Here is a 25,750-nt window from a genome sequence, read left to right as displayed (position 1 = left end):
ATCTGGTCTATTTTTTGCACAGTTATTCTAGGGATACCATTTCATACACAGCACATTTAAAATGGAATATATTTACATTTATGAGACTTTAATGACACTTGTGCCCTTGGTCTTCTGGCATATGCTAAAAGATAAGTTATTCTTTAGATGACTGAATTACAAAAATTAGTTTAGAAGTTTTAAAAGTCTTTGCAATGTGCCAGTGCCAATAACAGATGATTTTAAAATGTTAAATTATGCTTAAGCCTTGTAAAACAGACTAATGCTGAGTACAATCAATTTTCTGATGAAGTGCTGACCAGAAATATCAGAAGTTATTCATTCTAGGAAGCTTAGACAAACCCTCTCTCGTACAAAATTTAAAAATATTACTTGTTGACAAAGCAATTAAAATCCTCTTGAGTCTGATTTGATGGCCTTGTGGTTAACACCATAAGCAGAATTTGAGCGTGGAGCTTTACACTCATGTCAGGGAAAAAAATGAAGTTCTGCCAAGACAGAAACATCTCTCCAGCATAGGAAGGGAACACACCACTTTCTGGAGTACAACTATCAACATGTATTTTACTCTGCATCCGTTGGTATTTCTAGCCAAAATCTAGCCTAGATTTAGGTTTCTGTAGCATAAGCCTTTAACAGTAACACAAAAATATGATTAAAACCATTAAAACAGTAGTGAAAGTCAAAACTTACAGATCATGATGCCATGAAACACTTCCCTACTACTTATGCTGGTCCCTACTATACACCGTTACTGACCTAACAGAAAATTAAGTCAGTACTTCACACACTAATGAAAAATTTATATCAACCTAACGAATTTCAGTGCAGACTTATTAAAACTTGGTAGTTTCCAAAACAGAAAAAAAGCTTAATTATATTCAAAATGTGAAAGGTGATATTTATGTCATTAGGTGAAGAAAACAGCACTCACAGGCAATTTGTGAGTCAAAACAATTTCAAGAAATAAATGGATTCCATTTCCCTGTTCCTTGCTCCTCAGCCACCATCACTTTACACTGCACCACTGTACCTGGAACTGTAGGTACTATTCATTATCAGTTCAGAAAATAATTACATATAAATTATATTTTATAAAAAATAAAGTAGAATTTCAGTGAATCGTTATATGTTCAGTGAAGAACAAATGGAATTTATATCAATGTAAGACACCAGAACAATATATCCTGTAAAGATTTTCTCAAACAATTATGAATAATTTATACAAAACCTAACTGCAATTTTGTGCTCATGTGTATCTCAAAGTCATGTAAGAACTCATTGATTAGACAAAGTTTGAAAAAAGCAAGACACTTTTGCAAATGCTTCTAGGCAATTAAAGCAAGATGTTAATAACCCTTATGTGCAATAACTGGACACGATCATCTATCCCCAGCTGCTTTCAAAAATGTATTTATAAGCAAGCTGGTATCTCTTTATGAGTCATAGAAAAGAACATTATAAAAACCCTTTCAAAAGTAACTACAAACATCAGGACATCCTTGAACTACCCACAGGATTCATAAATAGCAGTTCTGAGTTCAAGGTAAAAATTGGTAGAGATCTTAGCAGCGTGTACCATCTGAATGTAATGCCTGTAAACTCTTTTACATTCTACAACATAATCTCACACAGATATTATTCTCCTCCAACAGTGTCAACAATGCTTGGAGTATTAAACATTTTTAGGTTAATGACAAATGCTGCAACAACAGATTACCTCAGGTCTTCCATTTCAAGCAGTCACCTTAACTCACAAGTATTTACAGGAATACTTTAAATTTTATACAGATTATGTATACTGAAAACATTCTTTTCCTGAAGTACCTCAAAACCAGAAGTTATCAGCATATTTTCCCCTTCCCTTTAAACACAATGTAAAGAATCATTTCCTTCATGTTCAAAAACTGAGCCAAAAGACAACAGAACACTGTAAGGTCACCAAATTTACTGCCACTTCATGACTTCAGTAGCTAGAAAACCGGGGGCAGGGGCCAGGGGGAAGTCAAACAAAACACCAAGGAATAAGGCCACCCCACCCCCCCCAAATCACTATGTGTGTCCCAAAAACATTCACAGCAAAGGGACTATCACACAGATGTTACACAGTTGTGTAATTTAAATGTCCCATACAGTATGAAAGTCTAACGTATTTAGACAAATTTACTGCCAGTAATTTAAATCTCTGGCCATATGACCCAATTTCATGCAGTGAGTTGCTGTTTATCAGCATAACACAAACACAGAATAGTCCCAGCACACCTGTTCTGTTTGCATTTTCTCAAGAACTTTTGAGAACCTTAAATAAAACTGTTGAAAAAAAAGGAAAATTATCAAATTTTCTATGACTAAAATACCACTTCAGCCAAAATGCATGGATAAAGTAATAGTATTTGCCATTGTTTTGGTTTTTGGTTTTGGTGGGGGTTTTTGTTTTTGTTTTTGTTTTTTTTTAATTTGTAAACCTGTGGCATTAACATTATTGTAACAATGTTTTGCTGCACCACTGGCAGCACCAAAGCAACAGTTACAATGGAGTGATGTGTGCTGTTTTGATAACACATTTACTAATGTTACAGACCATTTGAACAAACGCCCTTCTGTTGAGCTGCTGCTGCAGATGAATCTATAATCCGGATCTTTAAAATAATGACAAGCCCAGAGCAGTCAGGCTGGTGCCTCAGCTGGGTGGATGTGCCATAGACTGCCAATCTTCCCTTTGACAGCAGACTCATTTGTCACCTTCTGTGCACAGCTCTGTTTTCAGTACAGCAAACTTTCTGTTTGCATGCCATCCATGGGAGCAAGTTATAGTATTCATTTAAAATACTTGTCATCTAATTCTCTTACATACAACAGTTATGTTAGCACAGACATGAAGAAAACCTGTAACAGATTGGATACTTATCCCAAATGTGACAAGATGTCCCATTTCCAGAGTATCTACTTTAGCTTACAAAACCAACTTGAGCAAAGGTTCACCACAGTAACAGAGCACACACTCTTCTCTGGACTCCATATTTATTTACGGTTTAAATCTAACAATGCTTTTTTTTTAAAAAAAAAAAAAAAAAAGATCAACATATCTTTCTGTTGTTGCAACACTTATAAGGTCTTACTTGTTAAAATTCACTTGCATGATCAAAATCGTATTTAATATGTATGTTTGTGAAGTCCCTCTATGTGATGTTTAACTGATTTACCTGTGGTTTTTACATAAAGTAAAGGGTTATTACTTACATAAGTCTAAAGTTTAATGCATCTAACATGGACTTAAAAGTATATATTATCATTATTAAATGTCAAAAATTAGATATGAAAACTTGAGATATTAATGACTTCAATTGGCAGAATGGTCACAGATTAGTTTAATTTCTTTAACTGTTTCAGTATTCAGGAGTGGAAAAAAATACAGTTAGTCAGGATAGATAAAGTTTTTCCCAATGTTCATAAAAATTTCTCGCTTTGGTGTAAGGGCAGGAGTTTAAGATAATGTGTAATTAAATCAGAGAACATGAGAATGTGCCTTCTGCTTTTAAACTGGGGGAAAAAAAAAGGCATGAAAGCAAAAAAGCAAACGCTCTGTTAAGGTTCAAGAATTATGGTATTGGGCACATAGGACTAGCAAGGCCTCTTTATCAGATCTAAACAATACCTTAACATCCATATCTGTTGGGGACAAGGTTCACTACCGAGATACAAATCTCCTTACTATCCTGAAGGAAAAACAAACAAACAAACAAAAAACAAACACAAAAAGACACATATCATGGTGTCCATACCAATTTCACAACAGGAATCCAGGGACACAAGTTCTTCACTTACATGAGGCACACCCAGAATTTCATGATCACTGCATAACAGTGCAGGAAAACTTTATGGAAACTGGATAAATGCATACCTCTTTCATGCGTAACCTAGTGCTACACTGTTAAAAGATAAGAATAAAACTCAGGAAATTTTCTGAGGGCATTCACTGCTCAAATTCTAGACCATTACAATCTTTACCAGCCCCATTGAAATCCGTTACTTGGAATGCTGATATGTTTGAATTGCAACGATGATTGTTCTGGTGTGGAACTGAATGTATGTCAGACCACCCAAGGCAGGGTAACAATTATTTAATGTTTCAATATAAAATATTCATCAATTAAAAACAAACACAAACTTGATTTTTCTAATCTTCTCTAAATGCTAACTCATTTTCTGTTGGGTTTTCTTGTTTTTTTATTCACTGGGAGATTCTGGCAGTAGTGAAGAGGGAGAGTATTTTTATTTTAAGTGAATACTTTATGCTTTCTAACAGTTTTCCTTGAACTTACTTAGAAGTTTTAAGGGAGAATCTGAAATTCTCATCCCCATGTTCAAGGTGCAGACATAGATGGGATTGACAAAAAAAAATCTCCAGTCTGCCATTAGATTTCCAAATTCTCCAAATAATGGTGGAAATTATATGTCATTTTTACTACTGTATGTGATGTTGAGTCCTTTCTGTCCATCTTCTTGAATGTTTATTTGGACATCTCTTGGAGTAACTAACAACTTATCCCTGGTATTTTGAGGAAGATTAACTTTGAAAGGGCTGGCTGCTGTTACAGAAGATTTTTGCTCACTTCAATTGTCTGTTGGAAGGAAATAACTGTTGGTTTTGTCTCCAAACACAGAGGACTCTTCAAAGAGCCTACTGAAAGCAGTTTACCAGCATAAGATCAGTTTCTTTTGGGAGAACTCTCACCTCATGCCCCTGCATATCCTCCCTTGTGTAATGCACCGTGCACTAACCTGTCTTGAGAGGTTTCTTCCCTGGCTTTATCAACTGTACAGAAATAATTTATGTAGACCTTTTTGCTTTTATCACTAAAAAAACCCATGGAACTTCACTTGTCCCTTACTTTCAAAAACAATTAGCAAGCAAAATGAGCCAAACTGGTTTTAGATAGGAGAAAAGTCAAACGCAACATTACATCCTTCAAATAAAGAGCCTTTGATATAAAATTCTAAGAAACGCCCTTTCCCTCTTCCAATAAATTAGGGAGCCAACTACCATCAACTGATGGATGTCCCATTTTGCAAATTTAAGACTACATCTTCCCCTCGCAATTACAAGACCAGTTATCTAGATATAGAAGTGCTAAATAAAATTAGGTAGAAGTGCACCTACCAGACTGAGTCTCCCAAATAATTTGATTCTAAACTGTTTTTTAGTTCAAGATTACTATCAGAAAAGCTGTCAGCATGCTTATTTTTAAAATGACATTTTTTGCACCATAGATCATTTGTAGATATTTAAAACCAGTTAGCTGCAAGCGTTTATACCCACCAAGTTACAACATTCAAGGCTAATATAGAGAATATCATTTAGTGAAGGAAGAAAAAGTAAAATGTTTTACATTTTAGCACATACACACAAACATATACAAATAATGCAAAACAGAGGAAGAGAACAATCTGTGTAGTTTTTATGCCAGCCACATCAACAATATAGGTAACACCTGCCAGCTGTTCCAGGTGAATGTCAAAAACTTTACTATCTGAAAATTCAAAGATAATTAAGGCTAACCACTCAAAACTGGAGCCCAGCTCCCCATACCCTTTACTCATACAACAGAATACTAACACTTTGACTAGACCTTATATACAACAACAAAAGTCTCTTTCATTATCCATCAGAGATGGGTAAATACCAGGAATTGAGTATTTCTTAGGTCCCCTGAAATGAACTTTCACCTACTGGAAGACGCAAGCATGGACAATGTCATTTATACTTAAGCAGGACCAGCCAGGGCACTGTAATACACACATCTACCCAAAAAAAAGTGAAAAGTATTTACATATTGGAAGATTTTTATCTCAGACTTAATTGTCCAAAATAAAGCAAATTATTCCACCTTTTTTCTAATGAGCGCCTTTGGCCAAGACAAGTTAATTGTTAAGATTAAGACTACCTGGAAAGTATGATGGACATTGCTGCATCTTCATAAGCAGCTGTGACAGCACTTTGAGAGAAACCTGGTATCTGCAACTTGTGCTATTGAGTCTCAACAAAAAGCTTAGAAGCAGAATTATGTTGAATGTGAAATTACCACTGTAACAACTGTATTTCCTTCACCTTAAACTAACACAGCTTTTAAAGAAAACAAAGCACAACCCTCTCTTTTGCTCTAAGAAACCCACCGCCACTAAACTACCATGAGACACAACTTCAAAGATCTATCCTGAGACCTTGGTCAACTCCTTCATAGCTTAAGCATGTTTTCAATCTCTGACTCCGAAATGTTTAGTTTTAAAGATTTTTGGCACTTTTTCTAAAACAAACAAACAAACAAACAAACCCTACCAACACTGAAATAATTCACAAATAGGAATTATAGCATTATTTCCACATAGTAAAAGTTACAAGTAGCACAAAGCTTCAAATGCATGAAAATCCAAGCTATGTTAAACTAAATATACACAATTTACTTCTAATTTACTATTGCCGTTCTAATTTACTTTCACAAATTACTGTGAGGTCATGACATCAGACTAGAAGCCAGGAGTTGCAGGTTACAGTTCTTGTTTTATTACTAAATTCTTGCATTGCCTCTAATTGCCTTATTTCTCATCTCAAATTGGTTTGATACTCATGCACCAAAACTCATAATGGAAGGGTAATGTTTAAATGTACTGGAATGGGTTCCAGTTTTTGATGAAGACCTTAGGCATGACTATAACATCAATATTTCAAAATATGGAGACACAGTCTCGTGCTTTTTTTTCCCCCCCCTTCACAATCGATAACTGCAAGACAAGTCAGGAACTAACATATGCCAGTTGTCCAAGAAAAAATAGAAAGTGAAAGAAAAACTTACCCTCTGGACACAGACTCATAGAATCATTTTATTTGGAAAAGACCTTTAAGATCATTGAGTCCAACCATTAACCTCGCATTTCCAAGTCCACCACTAAACCATGTTCTCAAGCACCATGTCTACAGTGTATCTTTTAAATACCTCCAGGGATAGCGACTCAACCACTTCACTTGGTAGCCTGTTTCAGTGCTTGACAACCCTTTCGGTGAAGAAATTTTTCCTAGTACCCAGTCTAACCCTCCCCTGGTGCAACTTGAGGCCATTTCTTCTTGTCCTGTCACTTGTTACCTGGGAGAAGAGACAGACACCAACCTCGATACAACCTCCTTTCAGGTAGTTGTAGAGAGTGATAAGGTCTCCCCCCAGCCTCCTTTTCTCCCTCAGCTACTCCTCATAAGACTTGTGCTCTAAACCCTTCATGAAGTTCATTGCTCTTTGGATATGCTCCAGCACCTCAATGTCTTTCTTGTAGGGAGGAGCCTGAAACTGAACACAGTATTCGAGGAGCAGCCTCACCAATGCTGAGTACAGGGGGACAACCACTCCCTTAGTCCTGCTGGTCACACTATAACCCAGATGTTACTGGCCTTCTTGTAACACTTCATCTTTCCTATGTTTCAGTGATATATCTACATACTTAGTTGCTCAGGATATTTAATTATTTTTTTTAGAGCTTTGAAATTCAGTCAGCAAAATGATCATATGAAATATTCAAATAAAATGCAAAAGCACTATTAAAGGTACTCAGAAACAAAACTTTCTGTGGAAAGATTGACACCAAATACTAATAATTTTTTCTTCAAGTCACTATGTCAAGCACAGCTCACATAACAGTGGCTCAGATGCTTGGAAAAAAATGAACTGACAGCTCCTTTGCATGCTTTAGTGGGCAAATGTCCACATTAGGACTGTCACTCCTGATGCTCATCCATATAGAGATGCAGTGTTGAAAGTATCTGTATTGGTATTCTTCAAATATAATGCATAGGCAGATCCAATTTCCCCATATGTACTTTATATGCAAACATTGTTTCTAAATGAACGACCTTACGCTAATGAGGATATCCTATTTAAAACATATTTAAGAACACGTGTTTGGTTTTTTTAATCTTCCTCAGCTCTAATCAAGTTTAAGTGGTGGAAATTCAATATTTGTATTTAGATACATTATGCAATGATCAGTTTAGAAAAGAGTTATGAAAAATTCATTTTTCTGCTGCATGAACAACTTCTGCTTTCATGACAAACCTCACATTTAGTTTTATACCCTACATCTCAGAAAAGCAATCTTTTATATAATATAAAACAGCACATCACAAGTCAGTAGCAGGAAAAAAATCTGACACTACTCTAGAAAGTCTATTATTAACTGAAATTGTACATGTGTGGTCATAAAATATTGGTAACTCTACAAGCTGTAAACAGGACCTAGTGTCATAATGTATCTAAAAAAAAAATAAACTCAGTACTATTACTGGCACTTCAGCTGCAGAAAATACTGCATAGCTTCAGTGTTTCTCTTTGAATTTCCAAATCTAATCACAATTACAAATCCAGTTATGACATCAATGTGAGCCCTTCCAAAGGAAATGGAAGAACAGTAAATCCCAATGGATATGAGTTCTGCAGCAGGGATGATGTAATATATAAAAATAGACATCCTCTGACAGAAGCTGCAAGTTGAGTAAATAACACGCTGCATGTCATTAATTTTGCATTAGCTTACCAGTAGACATTACTAAAAGGATGATGAACTAACAATTTTGTTTTCCTTCGGGTGCTACACAAAATAAAATGATAACATTGCTCATATATTAACAATAATACATAGCTAAACAGTAATAGTCCCTTATGGCATGGATAAAAGCAGGCAGGCATGTGGCTAAGAAGGTTGTGTTTTGCCACAAAACACAGAACACAGGGATGGGAATTATATATTGTCGTTATAACATTACCAATGGATGTTCCCATAAAGAAACTTTTATACAAAAAAAAAAAAAAATTAACAGGAACTGCCCAAAACATCTTGGGAATTTCCTATTTCAGATAAAATTACCCCATAATTTTTGTAGTGTCTCACTTCAAAATACACCTGTATATATTGCACAGCCACACACTTCAGGAATTCTCATTACTGCTTGTGTTATATACATATACAGACTACATATATCTATTTAGTATTTTGATGTATACTAGGAAGTAATACAATCTCATTCCAGGTCATCAGTAGATTATCATCATCATGGAATAATAAAACCAGTTGCTCTTGAAATTACATACTGAATTTTGTAAATGAACAAAAGCAAGAAAACTAATATCCTTCCTGGTAAAAAGACACTTGCACTTGACACTGTTAAGAACTAGCCCCTTTCTTTTATTAATGGATCAATACAGTGTAATTTATTTTAAATATAAACACTAGAAATATTAAATTATTTGTTACTGAATTTGTTATCACTAGGGGCAAATTTGTCTGAGCCAGCAAACATGCATTATTTGTGCAAATGTGTGATTAAAACACCCTTGCATATCGTGCTACTTCTCAAAGGCAATATACTGTAAACGTAGGTGTGTGTACAATTATGTTTTTAATTAAACACTTCTCTGCTTATGTTACTTAAATTAATTTGCTTCATAACCAAGAACAGAATGAGTCCTATTCAGTTTAAGTGAGATGACATCTTGCTTCCCCAGACATTTTTGATGACCAAGTGTAGATAGACTTGCTTAACACTTCCAAGGTCAATGATGTGTAAAAAAAATATTATATTTTCCCCACGACCTCTCCACATCCTTTATACCTCTGTATAAAGTCAAGCTTTCAATGTGTCCACACATCCTTGTTTGTTGCCCCATCAAATAATTTTCCTAGACTTGTGAAATTAGCTTAGATGTAGTTCCTTCTTCCTACAAGCAACCTGCCTTTTATTTTTTTTAATGTGAATACTCACAGTGGATTCTGCTTTAAGTGAATCTGTATCAGAATGAAAGTGCTAGATAATCCTTAAAAAATCATTAGGTACATTAAAGGTTGCATCTATTTACAGGCTTGAAAGACTGTCAGTATTCCTTTAAACTGATTTCTTGTAGATTGGGTATCCGATAACTGCTCCTACTGATTCAAACTAAAATGACTGAAATTTTGTACATAATGAAGATGACTAAGTACACTATTATACCTGCATCAATTTACTATGTAGAATGCAACGCACTAACAAGAATAGATTAAATCAAGGTATATCACAATACTGTAAAGTCCACATTGTTGAGAAGCAAGCATATACAAGATTTTTCATGATCATTTGTACTGGTTCATGGAAAGACATCCAGCAATATGTATTTTACAACATAACATAAATATACATGCAGAGAAGCAATTGTATTATGCTGGGTTATATTATTAAATCTCATCCCAAATTATACTGGACATCTGTAACAAAATCCTAAACCAGAATCAGCTTTTCTAAATTCTCATCTACTATATTAACCACAAGAAAACACTGCTCGTCATCTTGTAACCTTCCACATTGCTTCAGTAGCTACACACACTGCATAAAGGAAAACAAGTAGGCTTTTGCATCAAATTCAGGCAGAAAAATTTAAAATTCATCTTTTTAAATCCTCCTTCTAAATGTAAAAATGCAACATACAACAGCTTTGTTGACTTTTAAAATGTAATTTTGCAGACAAAAGAAAAGGCAAATTTGTTTCATAAGACAGAATGATCTGAACAAATTTTCAATCAAGGTATTTTAGACTCTCAGCAGACAATGTTAATGCAAATGGTATCAGGAATAAAAGGCTACTTTGCCAATGCTCTGCACTAACTACTAGTTAGAAGAGAAGATTGAGCAGGAAGCAAGGTTTCTACAATTTGCTACTGACCAAGCAGGTTCTAATACTTTTAAACAAATAATACAAAAAGGCTAGAAAAAAACCCTCTTAATTATTTTTTTTCAGAGTCATGGCTGCAGATGAGACTTGACTCATTGGCTTTAGACATGGTTTTATTTCCAGCCCTCTTACTCAAATTTTCAGTCACCTCCTTCAAATAAAATCCAGAAGGACAATACTTGTCTGCCCTTAATGCATCAGCACAATGACTGCCTCCATAGCACAGTGTGTGAGGATAAAATTGTTATATGCTTGTAACTCGGGGAAGAAGTCAGGGTTATTGATGGCTCCATGCCCACTGCACTTTTCCTTCCAGCATGAGATAAACAGATTGTCACCTCATGTGAATCTGGAGCAGAATGTAATAAAAAAGGCTACTAAAGGCAGAGAGACCTTTTAAAGGGATTTCAGTAGCTGGCTTTAAAAAGCCCAGCTGAGAATGTGCTAGCAGCAATCTTCATAAACCTGTTAACTAATTCAAATCTGGATAGGTTCTTACAGAGTTAAAAACCACACACTACTTTCTATTCAGGGCATTTCACAGGTACTTCAGTGTTTTCTTTACAGGCCTACCTGCATCTTTCTAAATATTCCCCAGTAAGCTTTGATATTTTGCCTTTAGCAAAGTAGAGGCTACGGTACAGACTAGTAAAAGCCCACATCACAGTTTACATATCAACTCTAAGGCACAGGAGAGAGAGATTATCACAAATGGGGGAGTTATAAATTACTACTCATAACCTCTGAGTCACTAAAGAACAGCATCTTATTTTGGACGAAATTATTTTTCACTTATGAACTTCTGTTAATTTACACTAAATAAATCAGGCATTATGTACATAATAACCAGCTCAGCAACATTCAGACTGGGCATGACCAATTCTTTACAGATGCACTGAAGCAGACACAAAGTTTATTGGCAGTTAAGATATTACAAGAAAGTCTACCATTTTTTAAATTCACTCCATAGGTGACTATTATATTTTAGGTTTAAAAAAGCAGAAAAGCTATGTAGGTTCTCAGGAGAAAGGGTCCACACTCTTTCAGTCAAGTGACTCAAGAGGAGGGTTTTTCACTGAAAACATTAAGTAGCCTTGTGTATAGATATACACAGAAAGAAAATCCACATTCAGAAGTCAAAATCCAATTTCTATTAAGCAGCAAGCAGGTGTTAACATTAATCTAGCTAAAGTCAGTTTCTGACACATTAGAAGCACAAGCAAAAATTTCCATCAAAAAAAAAAAAAATCTGAACAAGGTTTTCCAGATTCAAATAAGATTAGCTCTACCTAAACTTATTAGGATTTTTTTTTTCTTGCCGGAAAAAAACCAGATCCATTTTACCAAACTACAGTGGTGTCAAAAGGGATGCCATTTTATCAGTCTGATAAAACACATTCCTTTTATTTCCATACATTATGAAGTTTCTGCTTTCCTCACCCTAGAAATCAGCAACACTTGTTCCAAAAGTAACATGCCTAAGTACCATATTCAACATTAGATTTCACTCCAAATGGTCCTTCAAGCATTTGGGTAAGTTATAAAAATACTATGAAATATTTCAAATTCCTATTCTAATTTAAGAACAGTATTATCACTCTTAGACATAATATTTTAGTAACCATAGGTTACTCAGGATCATTCCACCGAAAAACTGGTGAGCACTGATCTTAAGATAAGGAACTGGGTTCCTAGAAGAGATGTACCATACATGTTGAAGGAAAAGAATTTCAGCACAAAAGTCACTTGCCTGTGATACTAGAATAATATTGAAATTTGAACCTTCTAAGTCTTTTAGATAAAGAAATGAGTTGAACAATGTGACATAGGAGGAACTTTTAAAATAAACACATTTCCTGATAAAGTATCAGAATTGATCAAAGTTATATTTGAGGAAAGGAAGAATTTTGAAGCTTAAAAAAAAAACAGTTTTAACTTGTTTTCAGCACTATCATGAGAGATTTCTCAAGCACAACAGTGAGGACTTAACAGTTTGACAAGATACATTCTTACCAAACGTTGTATATTGACAAATGCAATTACAAATACACCAGTTAAGCTTAATAGATGCCACTCAGATCTTCAGATTACTTGAACTGCGTTTGAGATCAGTCAAAACTTCTATATTTTGCTTGGTTTAATACCATTCCAAGATACTTGACTCACTCAGGCATACTTTTCTCCCTAGCTTGGCAAGCCTGTTTCAAAGAACGACCATTTACATATACTTTGATAGGATTCTACAAAATCCAACTTCTTTATACCAAATCAGTACACACCATCAGAACTGAGGACAAGCAAGTTGCAAGTTTTCAGCTAACAGAAACTTTTTGCTGCTTCTTTGGTGCTCATCACACACCATTTTCCTGTTTTACTGACATACAGGAACTAAACAGAATCAGGAGGCCTATTTTTAAAATCAAAACCAAAGATTAAGTCATCCATGTCATGGAAGAGATACCTGAGTAAAGTGTCAAACACTAAATATTTTATATATACCCTTTGCTTATTGTTCTCCATTTTCTCTAAATCACAGGACATCAAAGCAAGGAAGAAATGTCAATCAAGCTGGGCAAGAGACATTGTGCTGTCACCAAATTCCACATTTACATTAGTATTTTTAGGTCATAGTGAGATCGCTCAAGTATCAAAGCAAAAGCTAGGAGGCAATTTTAGTCATAACATTACATCAGTATTATGGTACCATACTGCAAACTCACAAGTAAATTGTTAGTGGACCATACACAGTAAGTTACAATACCTGAGGTTTAGTGCATTCCTGTGAGCCAAAATGAAATGAATGCCATAAAGGAGGAAAGGAAAAGATGAACATTATCAGACATGCCATAGTACATTCCATCACTATGAAGATAATGTTAAAATTATGTTAATGAGGGTCCACCATCCCCTACAAGTTGACTCTACTGCAAGAAAGCCATGCCACAACTGAGAGCACTCCATTTAATTTTTAATTCTGGAAAAGCACAGCCATGCATCTTCATTTAAGCTCTATGCTTCATTCTACGTTTTCACAAAGATATAGAAAACTTTCTTCAGAAAATAATGTTTGAACTTTCTGAAGAAAAGCATTCAGAGACTACTGCAAATAAGGCATTAATAATAAAAGAATCATTCTACAGATTTAGGGTAAAACAAGATAAGGAAATTACACATTTTTTTAAGATTTTGAAGATGCTGTCAAAACAGCTTTATTACTTTGAATCTCATGTACCTAACACCTTAAACCAGGATGCATCCACAAGGAAGAGCAAAACTGAAAACAAATGCATCACATTAATCCTTCTTCAGTTTGACTTTAACACATTATTTACTGCCATATCTGAACAACTGCATTTTTTTTACTGCTTCTTTATTTAATTTATTTATCCAAAATCAAGTAGAACCAAAGATGAGACCCTGACAGAGGCTGGCCAAAGACTCAACAGGCAACAAGCCCACAAGATGTATGCTATAACACGCTTTGAATTCCTATGTGTTTCAAAAAACCCCTGCTTTCTTCAATTAATTTTTCAAGAAATAAAGACTAAAAAATGAGGTCAAAGACATAAAATAGGAAGGGAGAAAAGACATGTAGCCTTTAAGATGTATGGTTAAAGCAACAGAAATAATATTGCCAGTAGAGGTGAATGAGAGAACAACATACACAAGATCACCAAATACTGTAAAAATAGAAGGGAATGGGCCAGTATGGAGAGTCTTGACTACACTGTAAAACTCATTTGATCTTATTTGACTCTAATTGCTGGGGGGGGGAAATTAAAAAGTCAGTCATATGCATCATATTACACTTTCTTAAGCACATTTGACTGTAATTATTGCATATTTTACAGTTTATTTGGCAATCTCTTCCAACTAAATATTTCTCAACACATACACAAAATCATTATGAACTCGCACAACAGAATGGCACACAATGGGCTTTTGCTCTTAGTATCAGTTAAGCTTACAAAAACTCATTAGGCATACCTAAAGTGAAATTTATACAACAGGCAAAGACCTACCAATGCAAATGGCACTGTGCGTAATCTAAATATTGCCCTTCTAGAGTTAAATAAAAATCACACTAGAACTGTTTGCTATGCACAAGGTACACATCTAAATAATATGAAAAAAAACAGTTCTTCCTGTAATTCCTACAGAGTAAAATACCATGTATTTCTTTTTTCAAAAACAGACCAGTAAAATGTTTCATCTTCAAACCAAGCGAACTGGCTCAATCCGTATAAATTTAGAGGCAATTAAAACTGCACTAAAAATTAAACTATTAAAAGCCGTTGTATAAACAAAACCAAATTGTTGGCATAAAATGTAATTATTCGACTCGTGAGGAAAAGCCTGTATAATTAAGAGATGTAATCAAACATCTACACATTTACAGACACACATTGAATATACGGGGAAGGAAACTGGCAAACACGTCAAGGAACAAGGATAAAGAAGGAAAAATGGAAAAAACCTACAACTGCATTGGATCAAAGACAGTATTCTAAAAACACTAAAGCTCTAATCCTGCAAATTTATATGCATGTGGTTTACATTGTGCAAAACTCAGCCCAATGAACTCAATGAGATTAAATATGCACAAAGTTATTTACGCACATGCCTTTATGGTTCGAGTAGATTTGAGGCCTTAAATAAATGAAAGCCAAAGACACAGCTTTTCCACTATTTTGTTTACAGTTTAAATCAATACCAAACTCACTCATCTAATAGAGTTTTTCTCAATTTAAAAGCCATATAAAATATTTTGTAAAATAAGTTTTAATCATTAGTTTATTTTTATCTCAAGACAAAACCGGGAAAGTTACAATATGTAAGACGACCCCAAAAGAAAAGTAAAATGACCAAATGGTCTCCTGGATGATGGGCAGACTATGTAGCTCACTGAAGCCCAAGGATAAAGGGCTCTTGAGGAAGACACCAGTGAAGATTAATCTGAGATTTAAATTCTGGATACCAAAAAGAAATGACAGATTTAATCCAATAATCTGGCCTACTACAATGCAGCACAGTTCTTTTCAGGCAACAACTATTATCATATAAATGAATGAGTGCTTCACTAACAGACCTTTTACAGCGTATGCTGAACTATTCCTTCTGTATCTTAATATCAGAAGGAAATGAGAACATAGGGTTTTTTTCACAGTCTCAAATAATGACTGGAACATTAAGAAATAATACATGACATTCATGGTCATAAAAACATGTTTTCAACTCTCAAGTAAGATGCAAGCTACACATAATGATGGAGCCAAATTCACACATTTTAAGGGAGAACCTCCCTACAGAAGCACATATCTTTAAAGACAACAGCAAGTTTAGCCATTTTGATTGTTTTATTTTCAGCAATTTTTCTGTTTATGCTTGTTTGAACCATAACAACAGACAGCTTACCGTATGGTAGCCTCTAGGTAGAGGTGGTTTCCCCACTGGATAAGGGTCAACAGTATCAATAATTGTTTGTCGCTCCCCTTTTTGGTTGATTTTCCTAAATCTTCTTCGAGATTGCCTATGAGAAGCTTGGCGCTGAAAATACTCCTCATTTTCATCCATGTAATCAACCTAGAATAGATGCAAGAGACTGTAACTTCCCACAAGAAATAAAAATGTTTATTCTTGTTAGAAACACAACAGATTGTATTTTCAAAAAAACAGCAGTTAGCTTTGAACTTCCTGCGTTTTCAGCACTAAGAGTAAAGCCACTACTAAAAAAAAATAAAATAACTAAATTGGTATGAACAGCATCACTGAATATGACCGCTTTCCAAAAATGACAGAAGAAATAGTCTCCCTTCCTCCCCCCGCTTCTTACTCTTTCACTAATACAAACATTTCACCACTCAGTATTTTACAAAAAGAAAACTGGTATGACAGTGCACTTGGTAACTTTCCTACAGTCCTGTTTGTCACTTGGTATCTCCCCATACCAACTTACGGCAAAAGCTTTGATCTTCAACAGGCAGCACTGGTTCTATTATTTACTTCAAATATTTTGAGAGCATAAAAGAAGGATTTCTAATAGACTGGATTTACATAAAAATAAATCAAAAAAACTAACAGGAAGAATAAAAAAATACCTACTTGGTATATCCTAACATAAAATTAGTCCCCTCAGCTTCAGAGTCTTCAAAGTAATAGTCCTAAATTACTACACAACAGTGTACTGCAATAAAAAATATTTGAACCAGGAATTCTGGTTTTCCTGAAAGAGAACAATCTTTTCACAGTAATTTGGCTGCAAATCAACATCTCTCCTGAGTTCACCCTACTAATAGAAACCCTACTCAAGACAAACAGGGAAATGAGGAAAAAACCTTTCAGTATTGGCTATATATGGGGATTCAGTTAACTCCTCCTTCCAGTCAATTCCATCCCAACACAGATAACCAGTATTTCTGAGGATGTAGAGAAGAGCTTAGAGGCACACTGCAAGGTTCCTCCATATTTTTCAACAAAGAGAAATATTAGACAAAATACTACCAAGAATTAACAACTTATCTGTCAGAAGCGTCACATATTAGTCAGCCCATGTGAGTAAACACAACTTTCAGTGTACTAACATAAGGGGATGAGCACAATTCCTGGTTCACCACGAAGAGTTGGAAATGCTTACCCCCTTGCCACTGGGTACCTATTTCACATCTGACACAGTCACACTCACAACTTACGCCTCTCCTGCTTCTCCCACCCACAGACTGAGACCATCCAGCCCTGAGACTGAAAGTTACTGTGCCCAACAAACTCTGGAGATGGGATTCTTTCTATTCAAGGTACAATTATTCCTTTGAAAGGCTGGATTGAAGTTAAGTGTTCAATTTCAGTTTACCCAAAATTCTAGAGGTCGTGGGTTTTTTTGGACTAAGAAAGTGTATGTGGGAGCAGCTGTCCCTGCCCCAACATGATCCATCAGTCCAGAAGATTACTTCTGGACTCTTGCTGTTCAGTCATCTCTCTTCCCTATGCTTATTTTTATATCACACTTCCTTATAACTTACCAAGGAATGCATGAGGGAAGAGACAGACACACACATCCACACAGCTACTGCCAACTAAATTATATACTTCTAGAGAACAAATCTGGAACAATAAACTGTTTCCCAAACTTGTGGTCAGATACAAGTTAAACCTGTCAGACAAATCAGGGGGCCGCTACAGGGGCAAATGGGGAGGCCTAATGGGCTGCTGCTGTTCAGGAGCTGCTTCTTTACAGAGAGCTTTAGTTAGGGATAGCAAAAAAGCAAGTGGCATCTCTCACGTATGCCTTCTGTGACTCCTGCTGTATTGTATTAGGTTTGTAAGATGATTTACTTAATTAGAATTGGAAGAGGAAGATATATCAAACATCTGACAGAGTAAGCTACCATTACACAATCATCCTTATGTTTACAGTGAAATCACTAAGAGCTTAAAACCCACAAAAGCATGCCTGCATTTGCATGAAGGTAAGTTAAAAAGCTACTTTTTTTCCCCCAATCAACTCTAAACAAGCAACCTAATCTCTTCTACAAGCCTAAGGCTATAACACAATTTCCTGAATTTCTGCAAGTTTTACAGAAACCGTCAACTGTTAGGAAAAAAAATGCTTGGTATCACAGCCTGTATTTGAACTATTATCTAAATATGGCTTAGAAAACTGTCGTGTCTGTATTTTGAACTGATCACTATCTCAGTGACAGAAAAAACAAACACATTTAGCCTACTGATTGTACATTTGTTCAGATGATGCACCCTGAGGTGACAACTAAAAACTTGTGAGCATGTGAACCTTCAGAGATGATGATGTTTTGCCACTAGACTACAGCAGATACTGCTAACGAAATAACCTTCATCAGAAGAGTCAGTAGAACTTTAAAATGTTCAAACTGCTTCATGAAACTTCAGACAGCTAGGAATAAGTTTAATTAAATCAAATATTAATTACTTAAAAGCTAACCTATTATAATAAAGCAGCTTTAAAAAAAAAAAAACCAAAACTGTTCCACTATTCTGCTAGTAGAATAAAACTTTATTTTTTCAAGATATCTGCAAAAGTAAATGTAACAAAAGTATAAAAGATGCTTTTATTATTCAAGCAATGCAAGTATGTGCGCAAATAATGACAAGATAGTTATGTATGACAACTTAAGATTTATAAAAAGATCACACGCAAAACAGAAAACTCTGAGTTTTATTTGAAGCTGAAATGTTACCAAGGCTGGTCTGCAAAATTTGAAGTCAAGTGAATAAAAATATTCTTACCACAATCATTTCAGATGGCTCTAAAACGATGCATTCACAGCCACGCCTGAAGCTTCCTGCAGAACGCTTTCCAAAACTGAAGAACAAAAATACTTCAGTCAGAACAAAAATCAGGGCTATAACACAATCCATAAGCATATTCACATCATCTCCAGATAGTGTAAAGCATAAAAAAAAAAAAAAAGTACATACCTCTGCACAATACAAGTTTCATGCATATTTCCTTTGACACATAACTGATACCCAAGGACACCAAGAGCTGTGTACTTTGGATTTAAATAGTTTACTAAAAGTATTTTCTAAATAATTCTATTAACACTAAAACAAGTGTCAATCAAGTGCTGTCTAGTGAAGATGCATGGTTGATTCTGAACTACATTAGAATTTGACGGAGTATCTTCTGACATTACAGTATTAAGTTACTTAAGCTATCTGCATTTCTATAAAGAAAGCTAACTAGCTTACTGAGGAAAGAATGAGAAGGCTGATCAACTTCAATTAGCTATTTTTTTACTTAAAATCAATTAATAGAGTAAGGATTACGAGCACGAGAATATTCCCAAATTGAATAGATGAGGACAAAAGGTTGTTCTGTGTTTTGTGACACATTCTCATGCTAGTGCAATAGTTAAGCATGATACTATTTTGCTTCCTGTAAGATTAAATAGAAAGCTATTTTAGTTTCAGTTTCTGAAGTGTTCTGCCTGTATTAAATGAATGTGTTTGGAGGCTTAACTGTAAAGAAATGCAGTGTTAAAGGTGAAGTGCAGAGAACCAGTACATAATTCAGTGAAATACAAGACCGTTATGGTTAGATCCTTAATCATATGCCATCAGAACGGAAGAAAAGACAACCACCTAAAGTGTGTTTCCCCCTCTAGGTAGTTCGTATTTAAGCCTGCCAGGTTAATGCCAGACTGCCGTTGAGAAAGGCAGGACAGATGACAAAATGGCTGGAACTTCAGGAACCCTCTTGTAGACTGCTGTAACAAACCTGCCCTAGAATTTGCCAACGTAACTATTTAGCCTTTCCCTTTCTTCAACCCAGCATTGTGCAACAGGCATGGGAAGCCTTCCTATCTGAAGCTCACAGGGCAACAGCTATTAAAATAAGTTTATGGAATACAAACCAGACTCAGTAAAATTGTAAAGTCTGAATTTTAACCAATCCTGTAATGCCCAGTCACGGTGACACACTTAGGCTACGATATTTGTGAAAAGTAACTTTTTTTAAGCTTTATTTCATAACAAGCAAAGTGAAGTTCATACCATACACCATTCAAAACACTATATCTAGTCAGTTTATATCTATTCTCCTGTCCTGCCTGGCAATTAGTAGAAATGAACAATTTAACTTGCTACCCCAAAGGCTAATCTCTTGACAACAGCACGTTTATAGCTCAAAAAGAAGACAGTCAGATATTGAAAAGAAATGCCAGCTGTGCTTATTCATCGAAATAATAATCGCATTTAATGGTACATGGGACTTCTACAATAGAAAAAAATTTTCCAGAATACTAAGCCTCTTGAAAAGAAACATTCAGTAAAGAAGTCCCTCAACAAAATGTGTATTTTCCTAGAGGCAAACAAATGCTTTGTCCTATAGTCCAAAAACAAAATACAGGGTGCGTTATTCCACAATGCCATCTTGAATGTTATACAGTTTCAACTACTTTTAAAGATACCAGAAAATTAAACCATTATCTTGATTCATTAGACTGTTGCAAAAGTGACAAACTTATTTTCTTGGTCATTAATCTGATCCATACACAGTTTTTCCTAAAAAAAAAAAAGGAGAGGGAGAGAAAGGAGACAGTAAATCAACTAATTGATTGAACAACAAGAATTCTAAAATGGTGATTAGAAAGTCAATATATTTGATATTCTAATTGAAAACAAACACAGAAATATCCCCTTTCCTCTGGCAGATCCTTGTCCACGCTGTTTGTAAGCATTGGTTTTAGTCTAGAATACACTATTCCTGTATTTATTGCCAGCCCATTTTTCTAGCCTAACAGCAAACACTAATTTCAGCAGATAATGCACATACACTTTTCCACTCCACCATTTCTTCTTCCTCTATTTCTGTCTGTAAGAATCAACTTAAAACTTGTATCCATTGCTAATCACTGCTGACATCCAAAAGTTAGAAGCTTTAGCAAACACAGTCAAAAGAAAAAGCTGTGTTTTGGATGTGCTTTTCTATTCTTGAATAACTTCTTTGGATTTTACATTTCAGCACAAGGGAACAGGTAATCAACATATTAAGACTGAAGGCATGTAATGAATTACTATAAAGAAAATTCTTGATTTCTGTTCTCAGTACACACTGCTTCTTGCAGCAAATAACGTCATTGCTGTACTGCTCAGATGCCTATGACAGCACAAAATTTATCAGAGCAGACAGCACATCACATGTATATATTATCTTTGACCAAAGATCACAAGACACTTCAGGCTGCAAGCAAACTCTGTAATCTTTGTGAAGCAAGACGACAAGTAAATCAAGGCAGAAGAAAGTTAAACGACCTTCAGGTGTTGCACTTCAGATTTGCCACACCAGCTAAACCTCCTGACTTCCAATCTGCTGTTGAAAATTCATCATCAGTGAGGAATTCACATAACCAGGGAAAATTATGAAACTCTCTTGTGACTGTCCACTACATCTGAACGCTTCAAAGTGTCCAACTCTGACTGTGGTACAACATCCATCACACTACTGCATGCTATCTGTTGCAGAACCACCCTTCAATACCTACACACAGTCACACAAATACCTGTTGACATGCAAATTTGAGAAATATATGGGATCTTCAGCCATTGCCAAATTTCACTGCTTCAGTTCAGAAGACCGATAAAGTCAGTAAGTTTTATCAGAATTAATTTGTCAGAGCTTCACAGAAGAACAAAAAGCAAAGAAAAACAAAAAAGGACTTCAGTGACACTCTTCTCTACCTGAAATCCCCAGCTGCAGTAACCAGCTACTAGGTAGAGGAAGCCACCAAACAAACTTGATTTTATTGAAAACAAGTTATTTAAAACATTAGTAAGCAGTAAAAAGGAGCAAATACCCAACACATATTACAGTCTGTTTACTGAGCTGATCAAAAAGCCCAAGCTGTAAAGCCTTTTATAAAATAACAGAAGAACTTCATACAAGGGACCAACCACAAGCTGGCATGTGAGCTAGCTTGAGGGATGCTTGGTATCACACAGAAAGAGTAAGCAGCAAATAAAGTTTTAGTGGAAGAACTGACAGATTATCTTCGTAATACCAGCTCTATTTCAGTAACTTTCTCTAGACACTTTCCAAATTTTGATGCCAGACTTCCCACAGAAATTGAGTTTGACTACCCAGATTTATCACAAAATACACAGTCTACTTGAGCACTAGCTAGCTAAAGTAAGATTGTACAGAGTGTTTATTAGCAGGTTTCAATGGACCAAGGATATAACAAGTTATTCCTTCCCTTACTGTAGTGTGAAATAAGCTTATGAATATATGACTTCACTATGGAGCTTAAGGTTAAACCACATTTTTGTTTCTGGAATAGAGAATTTTACGTAATATACACTTTGCATTTAGTTGTATCATATCATTCCTTAATAATTTCAGTCAAAAATTGTCCTAATACAGAAAGACAAATCATCTTCTTTCTACCTAAGCCTTATTAATTTCAACTCCTAAAAATACCTCATTTGCAACTATTAAATCAGTGAAACACCTGAGAAAATCCCAGCTTTGCAACTATTTTCTCTAAATCAGTGATCTTCATGAGATAATTTCACCGAAGGTAGCTAAGGCAGTTTAAAGTTATATTTGTGATGGTGGCTGTCAACATGGGATGAGGAGGTTATAACACTAATTTAGATAGCCAGAAGGCTGCCTGGTTAAAATATTGCTGCCTCAGCTAAAGTCCCCAAAGAACCTTGTTTTGCAGCAGCTTTTCCAACACCTTTTTTTCCCCCTGCTACCCCATAAGCTCTGACTTGAGGTTCCCCGAGTATTAAACTTCACACATACTCTCCTCAGTACCTGTCCTAAAAAGCAATTACACTTCTGGAGTCCTTTTTTATCACAGTTACTTTTATTCCCTGTAAGCTACTGTATGAATTATGTGAATACAAATCTACTTTAAAAAAAAAACCCAAACAACTTCAAGATATACAAAGCAATTTTATTTGTAGGAACCTACTTCACAGTAACAATTTTTAAAGTGGACGATTAAAAAAAAAACAAAAACAAAACACCAAAAACACCTCAGATAGGGAGCAGTTGCTTGGGCAGACTAACTATACTATTCCCTGAGGCAACTGACAAAATTCTAATTTCCCACTTGACTATTCAAATGCATTATTGTCAAATAAAATCATTAGTACTAAAAAGACCTTTTGCTCAGTATGTGTATTAAAAGAAAGTATTTTAATCCATACATGTAATTTGCAACATTATTTCCATTTTAATGCATTCTAAAATAAGAGTTTACAGCGTGGATGACAGTTCCTTTCTCCATAAGTCCACCTTTACCACATACATATGTCATCTTATAACTTCTTACACTCAAAACATACACATCTGGCTAAAGAATAGATGTATTACAGTTTACAACACGCTAGTTAATAGGAAAGTTTTAAGTGAAAGCTATGGGCTTCCATGTTACCCAAGTTTACACTTTCAGTTTTTATGAAAAAAATCTTTACAATTATAAAACTACAAATAGTGCAAATACATCGGTGGCTAGTAAACAGCAAAATGATAACAATTTAAAACTGCTGTCTGCATTTATTCCCTTTCAAATTTATTAGATTTACTAATAAAACAAAACAACAATGTACCTCAATTAAATTAAATACCTAAAGCTACAGGCAACACATTAGTTTATATAAGCACTTACAGAGACAGCCAAAAACTTCCAGGTATTAAGGGTGACTTGTTCTATCCTTTCTATGATCATCTTCACACTGGAGGAAAACGCAGTTTTCTTCAGACACAAGCCATCCATTTCCCCAGGTCCCCAGACACACTCATACACACAGATGCTCTTTTCAAAGCTCGCAGGAAAGGCGGCAGCTACTGAAGAAGGAACATTTCCCTATCAGCATTCAGCCCTGTCCCCTTACCCTGGGCCTCCACATTCCTGTTTTCACGTCAGTCCAGCTCCCAAATGGAAAGTTATTTCTCCGCACTGGAATGTAAATGCATTCATCAAAAGTGATGCAGAATCTGAAAACTCCACTGACTATGAACACCAAGAAAAGGTTATTCAGTGAGAAGCCCTTTTATTACTCCCTCTTAAAGATCGAAGATGACTCACAGAAAACCCAATTTCATTAGTGACAACTATGTTTCAAAAAGAACATATAAAAATTTAGGTTTTCTCCTATAATGTAATCTTCACCTTTATTTCTTTTGATAATCACCACCTTGCATTAGCTTAAAGTAATAATTAATTCTCATTGAATTACAAGTCTTAGTAAAACTACATATAAGTCTCACAAAAAGAGCTCCACAAAGTATGATCATATATATGAACCATATTCTTCAGCATATTAAGTGCAAAATACTGCTGTAGTTTTACATATTTGTAAATACTATATTTGGAATAAAACTGTTGGTTTAGAATAAAGTCTATTTAATTGCCATTTCCTCTCTAAGTCAAAAAGCATATTCCATTTAGACATGTTCTAATGCAAGGAAAAATACAATTAACACATTTTTTTGTCTCTCAAGTTCTTAGAATTTTCAATGGTGTATTTATGCAAGGAAATAAATTTCATATAAGTTTTGTTTAAAAAAAAAAAAAAGCAATATAGTAAAATTCCATATAAGTTTTCTTTTTTTAAAAAAAAAAAATAAATCTGTAATATAGAAAAAGTAGAAAGGTAATGCACAAGTATTGAAATGGTTTGTGCCAAAACTCTAGAAATCTAATATTCAAAACGTTTTTGTTCTGAAGTTTTCAAATAGGATGTACAATAGGCTTAAGGTCACTGCTGTGCAACAGTTGCCAATGCAGGACATGTAAATACACATGGAGTATACATGAAGTAAACATTTTCCCTCTCCCACCTTGCCTGAAACCAATACTTTCCTCTTCAAGACTGTACCTGAATAAATCTGTAAGCACCAGGCTATGCCTAGTTGAGTCCCGTTTCTCAAGCTTTTAACGTATTCATGATAAAAACACGTTTTCAGTTACATAAACACAATACTTCCAAACTCTTTTTGTGAAAATTACATTGCTTCAAGTTGACATCTACATAGGTAGCACTCACCCTGCAAATGCTATTACTACCATCACTATTTACATTCCAGTGCTCTGCTGTATTTCCCGTGTTCCCTCTACCTTCCACTTCTCAAACTTGGAGCATGGAGGAGCCACCATTCCTCCCGACAGATCATTTGTTGCACGTCCTGCCTGAACGTGCTGCATGGCGCTGCTTCCTCCTACCAGCTCCATGACCTCAGCCATGACCGGCAGCTGCTTTCCATCACTGCATCAATTATTCTCTGACGATACAGAAGCAAACATGAGCAGAATGTCTGGTCTCTGACAAATCCCAAAGTCAGATCCTGATGTAATAATCAACATTATATTTAACTTACAAGAACACCAAAACTCGTTAGATTTAGTTCTAAAGCAAGCCAGTCACACTGAATCACTGAATATTATAAAGAAGTATTTAGTAGCTGTCTAGGGGGGGGGTGGTGTAAAAAAAAAAAAAAAAAAAAAAAAAAAAAAAAA

The 25,750-nt window shown here is 35.2% G+C and overlaps 1 protein-coding gene across 5 annotated transcripts in view; it reads right to left on the bottom strand.

The window, feature by feature from the left end:
- The window catches only part of RAPGEF2 (Rap guanine nucleotide exchange factor 2), a 127,350-nt gene that overhangs the window by 71,319 nt on the left and 30,281 nt on the right, over positions 1–25,750 (bottom strand). For 3 of the 5 annotated variants that reach the window (XM_026847603.1, XM_026847601.1, XM_026847604.1), the window contains exons 4-6: positions 19,005–19,080; positions 16,161–16,328; positions 13,507–13,524 (exon numbers count right to left, since the gene is read on the bottom strand). In XM_026847603.1, the coding sequence (XP_026703404.1) occupies positions 13,507–13,524; positions 16,161–16,328; positions 19,005–19,080 (262 nt within the window). The remainder of the gene's footprint in view (positions 1–13,506; positions 13,525–16,160; positions 16,329–19,004; positions 19,081–25,750) is intronic. The other 2 variants (XM_026847602.1, XM_026847610.1) reach the window with 1 other exon arrangement.

Source organism: Athene cunicularia (genome assembly GCF_003259725.1).
Source record: "Athene cunicularia isolate RWA chromosome 4 unlocalized genomic scaffold, athCun1 chr4_part2, whole genome shotgun sequence".
NCBI classification, from domain to species: Eukaryota; Metazoa; Chordata; class Aves; order Strigiformes; family Strigidae; genus Athene; species Athene cunicularia.
Note: the sequence above shows the minus strand (reverse complement) of the source record. Positions and strands in the feature narration are given on the sequence as shown.